General features: G+C 40.8%; 1 protein-coding gene across 3 annotated transcripts in view; it reads left to right on the top strand.

The window, feature by feature from the left end:
* Positions 1-12,200: 12,200 nt before the first annotated feature.
* The window catches only part of fign (fidgetin), a 43,772-nt gene continuing 41,937 nt past the window's right edge, over positions 12,201-14,035 (top strand). Inside the window, exons 1-2 of one of the 3 annotated variants that reach the window (XM_031558344.1) lie at positions 12,267-12,351; positions 13,288-13,322. In XM_031558344.1, coding sequence (XP_031414204.1) covers positions 13,298-13,322 — 25 coding nt within the window. In that variant the 5' untranslated portion in view covers positions 12,267-12,351; positions 13,288-13,297. Of the gene's footprint in view, positions 12,352-12,395; positions 13,323-14,035 lie in introns of those variants that run through there. The other 2 variants (XM_031558354.1, XM_031558339.2) reach the window with 2 other exon arrangements.

The following is a 14,035-nucleotide window of genomic DNA, read 5'->3' as shown; positions in this document are numbered from 1 at the left end:
CCGGAGCATCTTTACCCACAGTCAATATATTGATGAAGCGATAAGTTATGAGGCTATGAGAAAGAGCCTCCTCTCAGTGAGCGCTCTCTCACCACCTCTACATGTTTTATCCATGTGAGATGCATCATTGATAGATACGGCAAATTATAGGATACATTAATATGGTTCCACATCGGGCTGCGCTGGGCCCAGGCGTTTCAGGTCCAGGCCTTCTATGTGACCTGTCCTGTGAGGCAAACAAGTTTTATGTGGAATTTCACAGTGTGTGTATATCAGACACTGCAGGGCGCTCGTTTGTTATTGGACGTAGGAAGAGGATATGGCCGAGTAGCACAAGGAAAGGCGCCAGTAAATGGACCTGAACTTCAATCTTGCTTCAGTGTTGCAGAGATCAGAGTCAGCTGGACGAAAAACAAAAACAACAGCACAGAAACAGCTAAATTATTCTTATTGTTTAAGCAGAAATACATGAATAAATTAGCAATCAACTATGGAGCAAAGAAAAACTGTAAAACTGTAAAGGTAAGTAAAGACAGCAAAGTAAAAAAAGAAACTTGTGAGTGGTGATTGTCTGAGGACAAATCCTTCCTTCCTAGCTAATGGGAATAACCCAGGCAAACTAAACTCCCAAAATGAAGAGGAAATGTTTTTTTGCTACAAGGTGCCGTTCTCCTTCTGCCATCTCCAGCTTAACTAACAACATATCTTTTGATCTCTGTCCTTCTCTCACACTAGCATAGCACATTCTGGCTAACTGCTAGCTCTCTTAACCTCACGCCCTCAGAGGCTGCAGTCCACTAGACTGACTGTAGAACATGTAATGTGTGATTTTGTAGATCAAGGCCAGCTCAAAGGCCTTTTTGAGATGGCATATCAGAAAGATTATATCCATCATTTTCAAATGAAGGAATCTGATCGTCTAGTGAAAGCATCAGTCTCTCACTATGTTTTCATTCGGCTAAATTACCGAGGGATTCACTGGAGATTGTAAAGACTCTGAGGGGGTAGAGGTTCAGAGTGAGGCTTCATTTTGAACAAATCACAACACAAATTCTGACTGGATAAAGGTCTGTGTCATGAAATGGAGCCACTCAGAATTGTAATTTTACAATTTTACCGAAGAACAACGGGGCGAACTTATTAGAGCTTATTTTATACAACGTGTGGCACATCAAACTAAGGCACTCATTACATCAGTATTGACCTCACACGTAGTACATCCAATCAAAATACACTCAACTTAAACCATCATCACACCTCCCCCTTAAGTTTGTTCATTATACAACCCATTAACAAACTGACATTCCTTGCAAATAAACATTTGTGCTGTCCTCATTAGGGTAGGAGATATTTATTGACTGCAATAACAACATGACACATCACTAGTGTAACATTTCCTGTTCAGTCACAATTTACGCCTAAGACTACACCCAAAATAACTGATAGTATCTGTCCTCTCCTAAGTAAACTGCATTTATCTGATATATTCCTGGAACTTCACAGGTGTCTTTGTGGCTCTTCTGGAGATCCTCTGTGTTATAGGCACTGGTGTGGGTGACTGAACAGGCATTTCTCCTGGGGGCGGATAATCTGAACCAGATACAGGCGAGTCTGGTTCTGAGTCGGATACAGGCGAGTCTGGTTTACTCGTGGTATTCCTAGACGGTTGGGTATCGCTCTCCGGTGGCAACTGTCTTACCAAACTGGGTAACTTGGGAATGAGTTTAAGGTGTCTCTGTTTTCGATGGGCTAACTGTGTCTCAATTTGGGAGTATCTGTGCTCTTGTGTCTGTGTGCCTGCTCCTGGGCTTCACCCCACGTCTACTGAACATTGCTCCTCAGCAGCTCAGTGATTGGGTGCATAAACTGAAGCCAGGTGAAGCAAGAATTTGGTCAAATAATTCACCATCTCCAGCATTTGGGGGAGTTTGTGAATGCTTTGTGGACTAGGCAGCTCTGTTATTTCCTTGGCTTTGCTGCTTTGTCTGGCTTTATCCCACCAGCCCCAATGACACGTCCAAACTATTGGATCTTCGAATGCACTAGAGCAGAGGTCGCCAACCTGTCGATCGCGATCGACGTGTCGATCTCGAAGACCTTCCCTGTCGATCTCCGAATTATTTATTTTTTCAAATACAGAAAAAAAAAAAAAAAAAAATTGAACATTTTCTGAAGTGTCTTCTGAAATGTTTTCTAACGGACTTCGGAAGACCAACGTCAGAAAAGATCTCCGCCTAATTCATGAACGCCAGCTATTTAAATCTGAGGATGTCCGTAGAGTTGATATGAACGTAATCACCAACGATTTCTCACAAATTCAGGCCTTCCCACTAAATGCCCCTTCTAAAGCAGCTTGCACACTGCCCCGTCAAACGCCAACATTCTTCAACAAACGCCAACAAACACCGACAGTTGGGTCAGTGTGCGCCAGCAGTTGGTGTTTGTTGGTCATTGTCGGGTACTGTCGGAAGAGTTCAACATGTTCAGTCGGATTGGGTAAAGTTGCAGAATGTCTGACCAATGTAGAGAGATTTCCAACAGTCTGACAGCTCGCAACTAGGCTCAACTCGCGTGCATAACATCCTCGAGCTCTCTTGGATGTCGTTGTTATCTTGATTATCGGCCAGTTTGTTAAATAAACCGATATCCTAAGTCTATTTATAGATTAACGTTATGTATTAGCTTACCCAAATGAACGGTTTTCGAGACAGATATTTGTCGACGACTCGTTTAACACTGCAACGTGTTTCTAAATATTAATATTAATGTTAAAGGTGACGTTACATGAGTACGTTTGCGCTTATGTTAGTTATCTGCCACTCCCACTTCATTCCAATTACCGTGTTGGTTTTCGAAATATTAATATGCCTGCATACTGTCGTATTAAAAGTTTTGGCACCCTCTGAGGCTGCATGATAATTTACTCTGTCTTCACCAAAAAAAGATCACAGTGGTATATTATTAATTTTCTATTTAACACTGAGTACTGGGGTGTTTTCCAGACAAAGATATTTACTGTAGCAGTATTTGAAATTAAATCAAATGTGAAAAATAGGCTGTGCAAATATTTAGGCACCCTAATCATTTTCATGATTTGAATACCTGCACTGAAATTAAGTGATTTAGTGTGTTCTTGGTCACATCAATTTGAAAGCTGGACCAAAGTGTTTAATTTCACTCAATTACAATTAGGCTAAATAAAAAGTTAAGTTGTAAGTACAGTCTGGACAGTCTTTTTCTCTCAACGCCTCAATAGGTAGATCTTGCCTGTCACCAAGGCAGAGTTTGTGATCTTTGGCCAAAAAAGTTTGGTGACCACTGCACTAGAGCTTTCTAGAGCTTTCTAGAGCTTTAGCCCTGAGGCTCTGATTGTCTGCATTGCAACTTTGAGATTTAGATTGTGTTCTGCTTTCCATAGACCAAGATTACATCCATCACCATAAGTGTGCCTTTATGTTCACATAAAAGTGTACCCATTTACCTCTGAAAAATGAAAGTAGTCAGCTTTTGACAACTGGGTTCAAGCGGAATTTGCCAAAAATCCAATAGAGGCATTGAGTGTTGAAAAGATTATGGCCGTGACAACTTTGGTGCCACATCTTCCAGTGTAGGTAAGATGAATCTCTCTCCTCACTGCTTCATTTGGCCTCTATAAGTCAACACAAATTCTCACTTTGCCATTCTTCCTGACTACAAGCACCATTGGTGCACAGCAGTCCGTGGCTTCAGTCACGTCTACAACAATCCCCAAGGACTCCATCCGTGCCAACTCCTCTTCCATTCTCACCAGTATTGGGAAGACAACAGGATAAGAGGTGGCGATGCTATTCAACAGTCCGATTCAAAATTTCAATGTCCCCACATACGCAGCTCTCAATGCCAATCTCATTTAACATGATTTGAAATAGCAAGACAAAGTAAACATCAGTCATTCGTCAATGTTTGAAAATATCTAACAGTTACAGTTAATTCTTGTCAAATTAGTTAATGCGAAGTATCGTACTTCTCATCAAAATAGTTGTGGATATCTGTTTTATTGTCATAAAATGTAACCTAATGTTATTCTAATGACACAATAAGATAGCTAAGATAACAATATTTGCTAGTAAGACTTTAAAGTCATCAATCACTCTGACCCTTCACAAAAGTTTGCTAATCCAACTTAGTTGCTGCTGTTTCTGAATAAGTTAACGTTAGCAAAGAGGTAAAAAAACAAATAGAAGCCTTTATTTAGCTTAGAAGTCATGAAAGAGGCTTTCGTGCAGATCCGGCCCAAAGGTAAGTGCTGTCTGGGGTGTAGATTATCCTACAAAGGCACTCATTACTTCCGTATTGACCTTACACATAGTATGAACAAATCAAAATGCTCTTAACATAAACCATCATCACAGTCTGCTAAGGTGTTTCCAAAGAGAGCCAAGCTCAGCTCTATATGGGAGAAGAGAAGGGGGGATGACATGCCATGTAAATACAAATAAAGCATGGCCATAATTTAATAATGCGTAGAAGAATAATACAAATCACATAGTGTGGGTAAGAGATTATTATGGAGATTATTATGTCCTGACCAGACCTTCATAATGTGTGGATCTTTTTTTTAAACTTCATTAGAACCCCTCAATAATGTTATTAATTTGATGCCATTGCTTAGAGGCATGGGAATACCACTCTGATCTCACCATGGCTAATGTTTTAAAATTTGTGAAAAAGCTATATTTTAGGATGTGTGTGTGTGTGTGTGAGAGAGAGAGATTTATTTTTCAATGACACAATTGATTTTGTACTACTTTTTGATGCTTTATTAGGAATATCCAACATTTATTCATATACTACACTTTGTATGTGTGTTTTTGCGTATTTTGAGCATTTTGTGTATTGTATAAAAATATACATTTAAGTTGAAATGGACACATTTATAAAGGTTGGGGACGTGGGGAAATGCTTTTTTTCTATTTCATTGATCAATTGATTAGTTAAATAATCTTTAAAATTGTTGATGTTTCTTGTCTTCAAAAAAATCCAAATAAGCATAAGCGAGAGAGAGAGAGATGCAGAGGGAGTGAGAAAGGAAGAGAAAGTGTGAGAAATAGCGATTACTTTGTTGAAAACATTTGAATCAGATGTATTCATTGTTTCTTTGTTGCCAACGCATAGACCAGACAAAAGTAACTTCATTCATGTGCAAGGACAGAAGTTATAAAAAATACTACCCAGAGTCAATATATATATATATATATATATATATATATATATATATTACTGAATTTTTTCACCAATTACCATGCCACCTAAAAAGACTGAAATCCTGAAATACTGTATGGGGTTTAATGGATTGGAAGGAGAAAAAAAAATATTCATTGAGTCATCAAAGCAGGCATGGACTGTGGGTAGACAGTACTTCACTGAGATGGGCAAAGTGTCGTTCAGTTACAATTGTGCTCCTAAAGCTGATGAAAGGCAAAAACATTAATTGAATGACCTTGGCATGGCTGTTTTTTATGAATACATCCACTTCAACATAAAATGCATACTGTAGAGAAAAAAATTGTCTTTTAGCCATTTTAAAATTCGCTGCTTTGACCATGTCCCTCTGAATACTGACCATTGTTGCCCGGAATGACATTACATGGTTAACTTCCATGACCTTCTTCAGAAGCCTTCTTGTGGGTTTGGAATAAAGCAGGCCGTGCTGAATACCACAAAGCCAAGCGTGGAGTGCCTGCCAGTTCCAATGAAGGTGTTGCATGTATTGTTGGAGCGCATACTGTAGGTGCTGATCTATGTTCACAGAACTGACTAAGGGAGAAAAGGATGGCATGACAGTTCAAATGGCTTTACACAGCAACTCAAAAGTTGGGAATACTGTAGAGAGCTGCATATTCTTTGAGCATGTCTACAACAACAAATGAACAAAAAGATTTCCAAATCACAAATGTCACTTTATTACAATTCTCCATATGGGTCTCTGCCAAATACTTACAAGGGATTTATCTTTTACAAGTGATGTGAGCAATGGAGAGGAACGCCATGTTTGTAAAAATGTAATGTAATGTGAATGACATACTGAAAGGCTACTTTATTGTTGTTATTCTTTACTATGAGAGCAAACTGAGAGATGGTGGGGTAGAGGTGACAGAACACAAGTGTAGAGGAGAGGAGGGGAGAAGTGAGAAGAGGGGAGGAGGACAAGAGAGGAGAGTTCTAGTCTCCTGCTGTTGCCAAGCACTGGCTGAAATGGCAGATCCATCAAAGCCATGGAAGCCGTCCTGCCTGGTGAGGGCTTGGGCATGGGCTCGGCCTGGCACTGGGAGCAGGGAGCTGCTCTGCTGCGGAGAGGAGGAGAGAAAGAGAGAGAGAGAGAGAGAGAGAGAGAGAGAGAGAGAGAGAGCACTGGCCATTGGCATGCTGCCAGACTGGACTCTCTACCATTGTCCTTCACCCTTCAAGCCCACGCTCCGAGCCTACCATGCAATTACAATAACTTTCAGCTCGGGCTTCTAGGACACATCAACATCAATATTTCTTTGTGGGTTTTTTTTTTCTTCAGTGAGGTAATCCCAGATGTGACATCTACAGTACATCTCATGAAAAGCTGATGGCAGTGGGAGAAAAGGTGTTGTTGATTACTGTCAGTCCGAAAGAATGGTATATTTGGCTATGCACTGGACATTGAGCATATACAGACTTAAGTGATTGCTTTGTCTCTCTAGAAAACACACTCACACATGTGCTTTTAGTATAGTGCTCAATTCAGGATGATGTTAAATAAGTTGATGGAGACAGGTTTGAATGTTGTGCAAATTTCAAGTATGCATTCAACTGAATATGAGTGCATGCATTGCAGCAGTCTTAAGCACAATCAATACAGCCATTCACACCTATATTCAAGGAATGCATTTTTTCCTGCTTCTGTGCGGTTTAAATACGATGCATTACTCAGAATTCACATTGAACTTGTTTACAATCAATGCCAACGTCTACCATTGCAACAACAAACTGAACAGCTAGCTCTCTCGTTGTTGTCTGCAACACTGTGCAGAGTGTTGAAGAACTGCACTGCACTGAGCTGAGCAAAGCTGTATGGATTCAGGCATTCTCTTGAACAGGTTGCAGCCAAAACAAAATGTTCTGTTTTAAACATGCATGCACAATGCTAAGAAGGGAAAAAAAACCTGACAATTGCTTATCTCCATGGAGATCAATAATGGGTACGGGATCATTGTGTAAAGTGTCTGCAGGTTTAATGCAGATAGGATGTCATTATTATTTTCTTTCTCCTAATGACGGTCATTATGCACGGACACTGATTGAATTCCATTTGTTACCTGCGTTTGAGCCTGAGTGGAATAATTACCATTTAAGTGTCTCCATTAAAATTCATACACGAATTTCATGCCCAGACCTCCAGTTAGAAATAACTAAAGTATTCTTTGAATGTAAAATGAATTGCAATTTTATCCCTGCTCTGATTAAACAATAGTCTGTCCACATTAAATAAATTCTCGCATGATGTGTGGTGATCAACAGAAACCAGCTCATAGCTCGCCTGTCCAGCATGCTTATTTAATATTTAATTAAAATGGATCTGCTGGTAAAACATAATCAATATCAAGTTCTCTGACTAAATTGCATTTTCAACCTCCTGTGCCTCATTCACAATAAACATGGCTTTTTTCCATTATTGTGAACCTCTTTCAAGTATCTTGTTTTTCATGGTGACTGCTTATGCTACACTGCTTCAATTCCACGTTGCCTGTATTCAATTCACGGCTGATCAGTAAATATCACTGTATAGAGTGCATAGATTTAATCTGATTCCTCTTCAGTCAAGTACACAGGGACTGAGGCAAGGACCTCTGTGCTTAAGAACTCTGTCCCATGAAGAACCTGCCTTTAAACATTAGTGAAATGCATTGTATCTATCTATTTGCACAGCATATCCAGCACTGACTTTATACAATACAGAGTAAACAATGCACAGTACTAGGTAAACATATGTTTAGGCATTTCAAGGGGTTTGACTGTAGCTGCTAGGACATCATCCATTACTGTGCCCGTTGAGAGCTAGGAGTCTATTAATACATGTTTGTTTATTCCCTGCTAGATATCTCTAGGACCAACAAGAACATGTCACTTCTTGTTTTGTTTGTAATAGAGTCCCACCCCTCGCATATGTCCACCCAAGTGGAATTAACCATGTTTGTGTTCCAGGTAAATAAGGCGTACTCTTCCCTAATACAGCCGTCGAGCTGCAGACTCACAGCTGTGGCCGAGCGTGGAGCCGGTGGAGAGGCGAGCGAGGCGAGCGAGGCGGGAGCGCGGCTCGGCTGAGAGCTAATCAATCACTGACAGATTACTGCTAAAGCCACTTCCATAGCCATTAAAGAAGGACAAATGCAGAATTGCAACTGAACAACTTCTAGTTTTAAGCCAACAGTGGGACTTCCTGGTTATTTATCAAAGTCAGAGCCTGAGCAGCACGCCTCGATGCGCAGCCGTGGTTACGCGGCGGCAGACGGAGTCGGGAGTAGGCAGTGCACCGAGAGGAGTGTTTATGCCCTCAGCTGTGTTGCTGTCAGCCTCGTGGAATTTACTGTAAATCACATTGCTTTTATTGCAAGATTTAGTAGATATCCTCTGTGGGCTCCATTCACTCGGAGCTTGTCCCCATTAGGATGTTAGCCCTCAGTCCATAAAGGGACTTGGCTACACATCATCATATAATGTGAGACCAAACCTTTCAGTTCTTCATTTTGTGTGCGTGTGCGTGTGTGTGTGTGTGTGTGTGTGTGTGTGTGTGTGTGTGTGTGTGTGTGTGTGTGTGTGTGCGTGTATGTGTGTGTCTCTGTGTGTGTGTGTGTGTGTGTGTATGTGTGTGTCTGTGTGTGTCTGTGTGTGTGTGTGTGTACGTGTGTGTTTTGCTCTCCATTTTAACCTGTACTCTGCAACAATCACTGGCGAGATGAAAAAGACCTCCTTTCTCATCTCCTCCTTTGTGCACTGCTGTTGTCTGTGATAGTTCTGAACTCTGTCTCTTTTTGTGAGGTGTCGTTTAGACGGATGCATCTCCTTTGAGAAACAGGTAAAAGAGACCAAATTTCTTTCATTGCTCAATAAGGGTTACCCTATTTCATGAAATAGTAAAAATGACCAATGAAAAGAGCACATCAATCTTCAATATCACGGTGTTTCATTAAGAGATTAGTTTGTTCAGAAGTAAACAAAAATTCCCCCTAAATAAATATGAGAATAGATAAATAGGAAACACAAAGCATTTTGCACAGGAAACTGAACTGAGGAATTGGGCATTTCTTTGAAATTGAATTAGATTAAAAATGTCAGATGACACAGTCCTTGTTTGAGAACAGCCATTGTTTGGCTTCCTCCAAAGCTTGTGTTTCACTGCGGAAAAAAACGAAACCCCCAGCAACCACTCTTGAAGTGATCAGTGATGACAGAGGAGTCTGTAGGCAGAAGGTTAAAAAACAGCCTATCACGTGACTGGGTAAACCCCTAACCTTGTTCCTGAGGAGACGAACAATCTCACTGTGGGGGGAAAAAAGCTCGAGCAAACAGCTTGGCAACATATTCCTCTCAAACGAGACGATGGTGCTTACTCTGGATGCCAAGATCATTACTGCTTAAGTGGATAATCAGTTCAAATCTATTTAAACAAACATGGGTGTTCAATCTCAGCTTTGCACCTCTGCTTACAATACAAATACTAAAATCAAAAACACAACATCCATTTTTCTAAATTCACTAATGGGTGTTGATATGTATGCTGGGGATTTTCCCCCCCAGACTGCAAATGAATGCAGACAAGGCAGCTGTTACATCAGATGATATAATTAATTTGCAGTTATTGATTGTGTGTGCAATCTTTTATTGAACCTGTGGTTTTTCTTTGGAAACAACAGCAATAGAAATGTTGCAGTGATTAGAGGATCTGACTGATAATCTATTCTAAAAAGCTCACAAATTAACTGGTCTTGCATGTCATGTTTACATATCTTCCAGATAGCAACACGATGTATTTACCAATAGTACAACACAATTTACTAAATAAACAGTAAAATAAAAACAGTCTCCATCATACATTTAGTGAATGCCTCCAACTGTGGTGTTTTATAAAACCTCAGATTACATAGAAGTGTCTGTTTAATGAATGATCGATGCATTGACTAACATGGCTGATAGCTGCGAATGTAAACATGACTCTGGCTCTCACCCTTGAGACCACCTCCTCACAAAAGGGGATGTGCGGTTTTTCTTGCTGGAAGGCTGGAGAGAGACGGAGTGGGCATGGGGAGATGTGAGCGTGTCTGGCTGATGTGTGTGCTGACGTGCTGTAGCAAAAGTTCAGGGAGGCAGCTGAGCAAAATAATTTAGAATGTCCTGCCTGCTGACACAAGGACAAAAGGCACGGGGAGAACTTTCTCTCCGCGTCGGTGGAAACAATGGCCGCGGCTCTACCTGGAACCACACAGCGGTTGTTTTCGCACTGACCTCCAGTGCACAGAGTGATAGTCGGGGGGCCATTTCTGATAGGAAGAGAGCCAGAGACAGTGTGCACTGGACAGGGAATAGGCTACTACAGCCTCCGTTATATGAAGCTAGAGCAATTCAGTCACTGTATGCTGCAAACATGCAACCTCCCCCCCCCCCCTTTATTTTTGCTTTGGCTTGATCTTAAACATATGATAAATAACACCTTTGATTTTATCCCCGGAACCTCCCGTAATGACTCTCTAGTCTGCACTGTTTTTCCTCTCTTCTCTTCTCTGCCTCTCCCTTTCCCTTTCCCACCCTCCCTCTGTCTCTCTCTGTGCTGTCCACCCTCTGCCTTGGTCATCTGGTCTGCATGAACACTGCCATTGAGTGCTAGTCTACTCCCCCCCCCCCCCCTTCCTGTCTGTGGTCTCTTACTTTGACATTATATGGGCAGAAAAATGCACATATCAATATTAAAAGGTTGTTTAAAGATTCAATGTCCGATGGAATAAAGATTTGACATACCAAGAAAGACAGACTCCTGCTATTTTTTTTGTTTCTCTCTCTCTGTCTCTCTTGCTTCCGACCCTGGCCATTGTTATCAGCAGTACCGGGCTAAATCAGAGCGGTAATTATTACCTTGGAGTGTGTGAGCCATCATTTGTTAGAGTGGCTGAGTGTTGGAGAGTTTGCTACCAGTGGGCAAGAATTCTCCACAGAGGGGGCTGCTGGAAATGGCATGGTGGCTCAGTGGGGAACACTCAGGGCCGAATCAATGCATCACTCCAAGGACCTCGCGCACAACGACACCCTCATAGGGTATGCTGGGACGCCCAGGTGCCAAACTCCAGATTGTGTGTCTGAAGCGAGGTTCTAACAGCCATCCCTATGGAAATCCCCCTCATAAGATGATCCATAACAGAGATGGATGACTGTCAGGGGTGATATCTGAAAGCAATGAATTTGGTGGGGGAATACGAATCACTTAGAAGAAAAGGAATATTGCCTGTGAACGTTTTTCATTCTCTGTGCTTGAATTACCATAAATGGGAACATCATACAATCATGGTGGATAATTAACATGTAATTATCATTAGGTTTAGAATATCAACATGCTATGAAGGTTTTGAAGTCATTTGTTCTAGGCTGCAATGTTTAATTTGGATATTGTTTGACACTGACAAGACTGTCCAGAAATCAAAGCTGAAGTTACCGTGGGTCTGTCATGCAAACACAGTTTATGCAAACAGGTCAATGAACTGAATACATTTTGCCATCAAAAGAGCATGTCCTATTTGCATTCGCTTGAATATCATTGGAGAGCCGCAGTGATGCACGTAGAGATGACCAACGACCGTCATTCTGGTCAGTACTCATAAAGAAGAATATTTTTCTTTTCACTCACAAAACTCTATTCGACAAGATATATAAAAATCAGTTGCGAGTTGAAGATGCCTACGTATTCTGTGACACTGTCAGTACGTATTTATTCAGATTGATCCGTTACACAAAACTGCAAATTGTAACCAATCCACCTGCTCCTCGAATGGTTAACCTAATCGGAACTATCCTACTTAAATTTGCAATTAGGTTATGTTAAACTACATTAAAGTACTTTTGAAAATGGCTCTCCTACATCACGCATGCGCAATGGCTCGGCGTGGTGGCTAGTGTAGAGCAGCTGTTTAGGGTTTGAAATTCCAACATGGCAGAGGCTGTGCTGTTCAGTCTTCCCCTTACTAACTTGGAATGCTTTCAAATCGCAAGCATCTGCGCTTAATCCCAAATTTCATTCATCGGCAAAGCTGTTGGATCCATGTTACTCTAATCACCGTGGCTACCCTGTCATATATACAGGTAAGAGTTACCACTGCTATGTCCTGAGATGCGAGAAATTTGTGAAAAGCACCGAAGCTGTAGGCTACTACGGAAGAGCGAGCGCTTTAACCGCAAAACATGCTCCTCTTTTCAGTCTTGCTCATCATGCATCATCTTGAAATACTAGTCGGTATCTGAATCCATCGGATACGTTTTCGCTGAAGAGATGTTAATTGTAATGCAAAGTAGAGAGATGATGTGAAGTTTGGCATGTGATGAGCGATAGTGAAAATCCATTCTAATTGCTATGCAATACCTTAGATGAGAAAGTGAGAGTGGGTGGGGTTGGAATTGTTTCAAAGTAACTTTCCAAACAATGCTAACTTCATATATATCTCATTAACTAGAGAAAAAGTTTGTATGTATAATTTAAGGCTGTCAACAAGGTAATGCTATATAGTGGATGCTTCGTAGAAACAATGGCATAATTTAAGTCTAGTGATTGCCTGGCTGTGGTTTTAACGGTAAATATTTGCCACAGAACGTAGTTATTATGTTATTAATGCGCAGTGCTCAGTATACCGTGCATGGTGGCTCTGCACATTGGTACTTTAAATTAGAACGGGTTAGAAGTGACATGGGCTTTGCTTTCCGTAGTCATGTGCTCTCTCTCTCTCTCTCTCTCTATGTCTCGCTCTCTCTCTCTTTCTCTTGCTCGCTCGCTCGCTTATTCTCTACCTTCACATGTTATCCAAGAGCTTTTGTTGGGGTTTTGCCTTCTTCTTCTTAATGATATGCATGTAGGTTAAATGAATACCTGACGAAAAGGCCCCCACGTTTTGGAGTTTGCAGTGAAACTCGATAGCCTGAGAGGAAAAAGTGGCCCGTAATGAGAAGAAGCAACCTTTGGAATTCCTCCTCGTAAAAAATCCCATTCTGCTCTTTTTCCTCCTCTCCCTGTTCTTGTTCTTTTAGGCTTGAAGACATGATCACTAGCAGCAGTGTTTATGGTATGTTTATTTTGTAATATAATTCTCATGCAGATCGCTTTAAAATGGCATTATTGAAGTTTATTAGTGCATGGATTATGGTAATGTTAACAAGAAAAACATTGGGCGGATTTTATTTGTATAGCCTACTTATTTTAAGTATATTTGTGATGTGCAAATCGTCTTTGCGGTTTATATTCTTCTGTTTGTTAGTTTACATAGTTATGTGATTCACCGTCGGAAAGGAAACAAGTAGAGTTGTAGCATAATAATAACAACAGTTGTATCAAATAGTTGCGATAGTATTACCGGCAATTATCGCGTGTAATCGCTGTCATTTTTGTGTTATTTTACATTTAAGTAACCAGTGACTATTAGCGTATTTACTAATCTGCGGTTCTGTGTTCAAAAAGTTGATGCAGTAGAGACGTCAGTTCCTTATTTAATTCTGGAAACAGCAAAGAGTAGTGGAACTGATTTTGTGACAGAATCAGCTCCGATGAAAATTATTACTTATATGTATATTACTGTCTCTGAAAACAAGTATTTTATTGGCATATCAGATTTGTCCGCGTGAAAAGAGTAGACTAATACTCTTTCCTGGCTGTAGTCAAGCTTCTCGGGATGTGATTAGCAGATGGGATGTTCGCGCCGTTGGCATGTTAAAGCTCATCATTTAGCCTCTGTCGGTGGTAGCTCACATCAACATCAGGTAAAATGTTAGACTTACCACG

The sequence above is a fragment of the Clupea harengus genome, chromosome 2, assembly GCF_900700415.2.
Source record: "Clupea harengus chromosome 2, Ch_v2.0.2, whole genome shotgun sequence".
NCBI classification, from domain to species: Eukaryota; Metazoa; Chordata; class Actinopteri; order Clupeiformes; family Clupeidae; genus Clupea; species Clupea harengus.
Note: the sequence above shows the minus strand (reverse complement) of the source record. Positions and strands in the feature narration are given on the sequence as shown.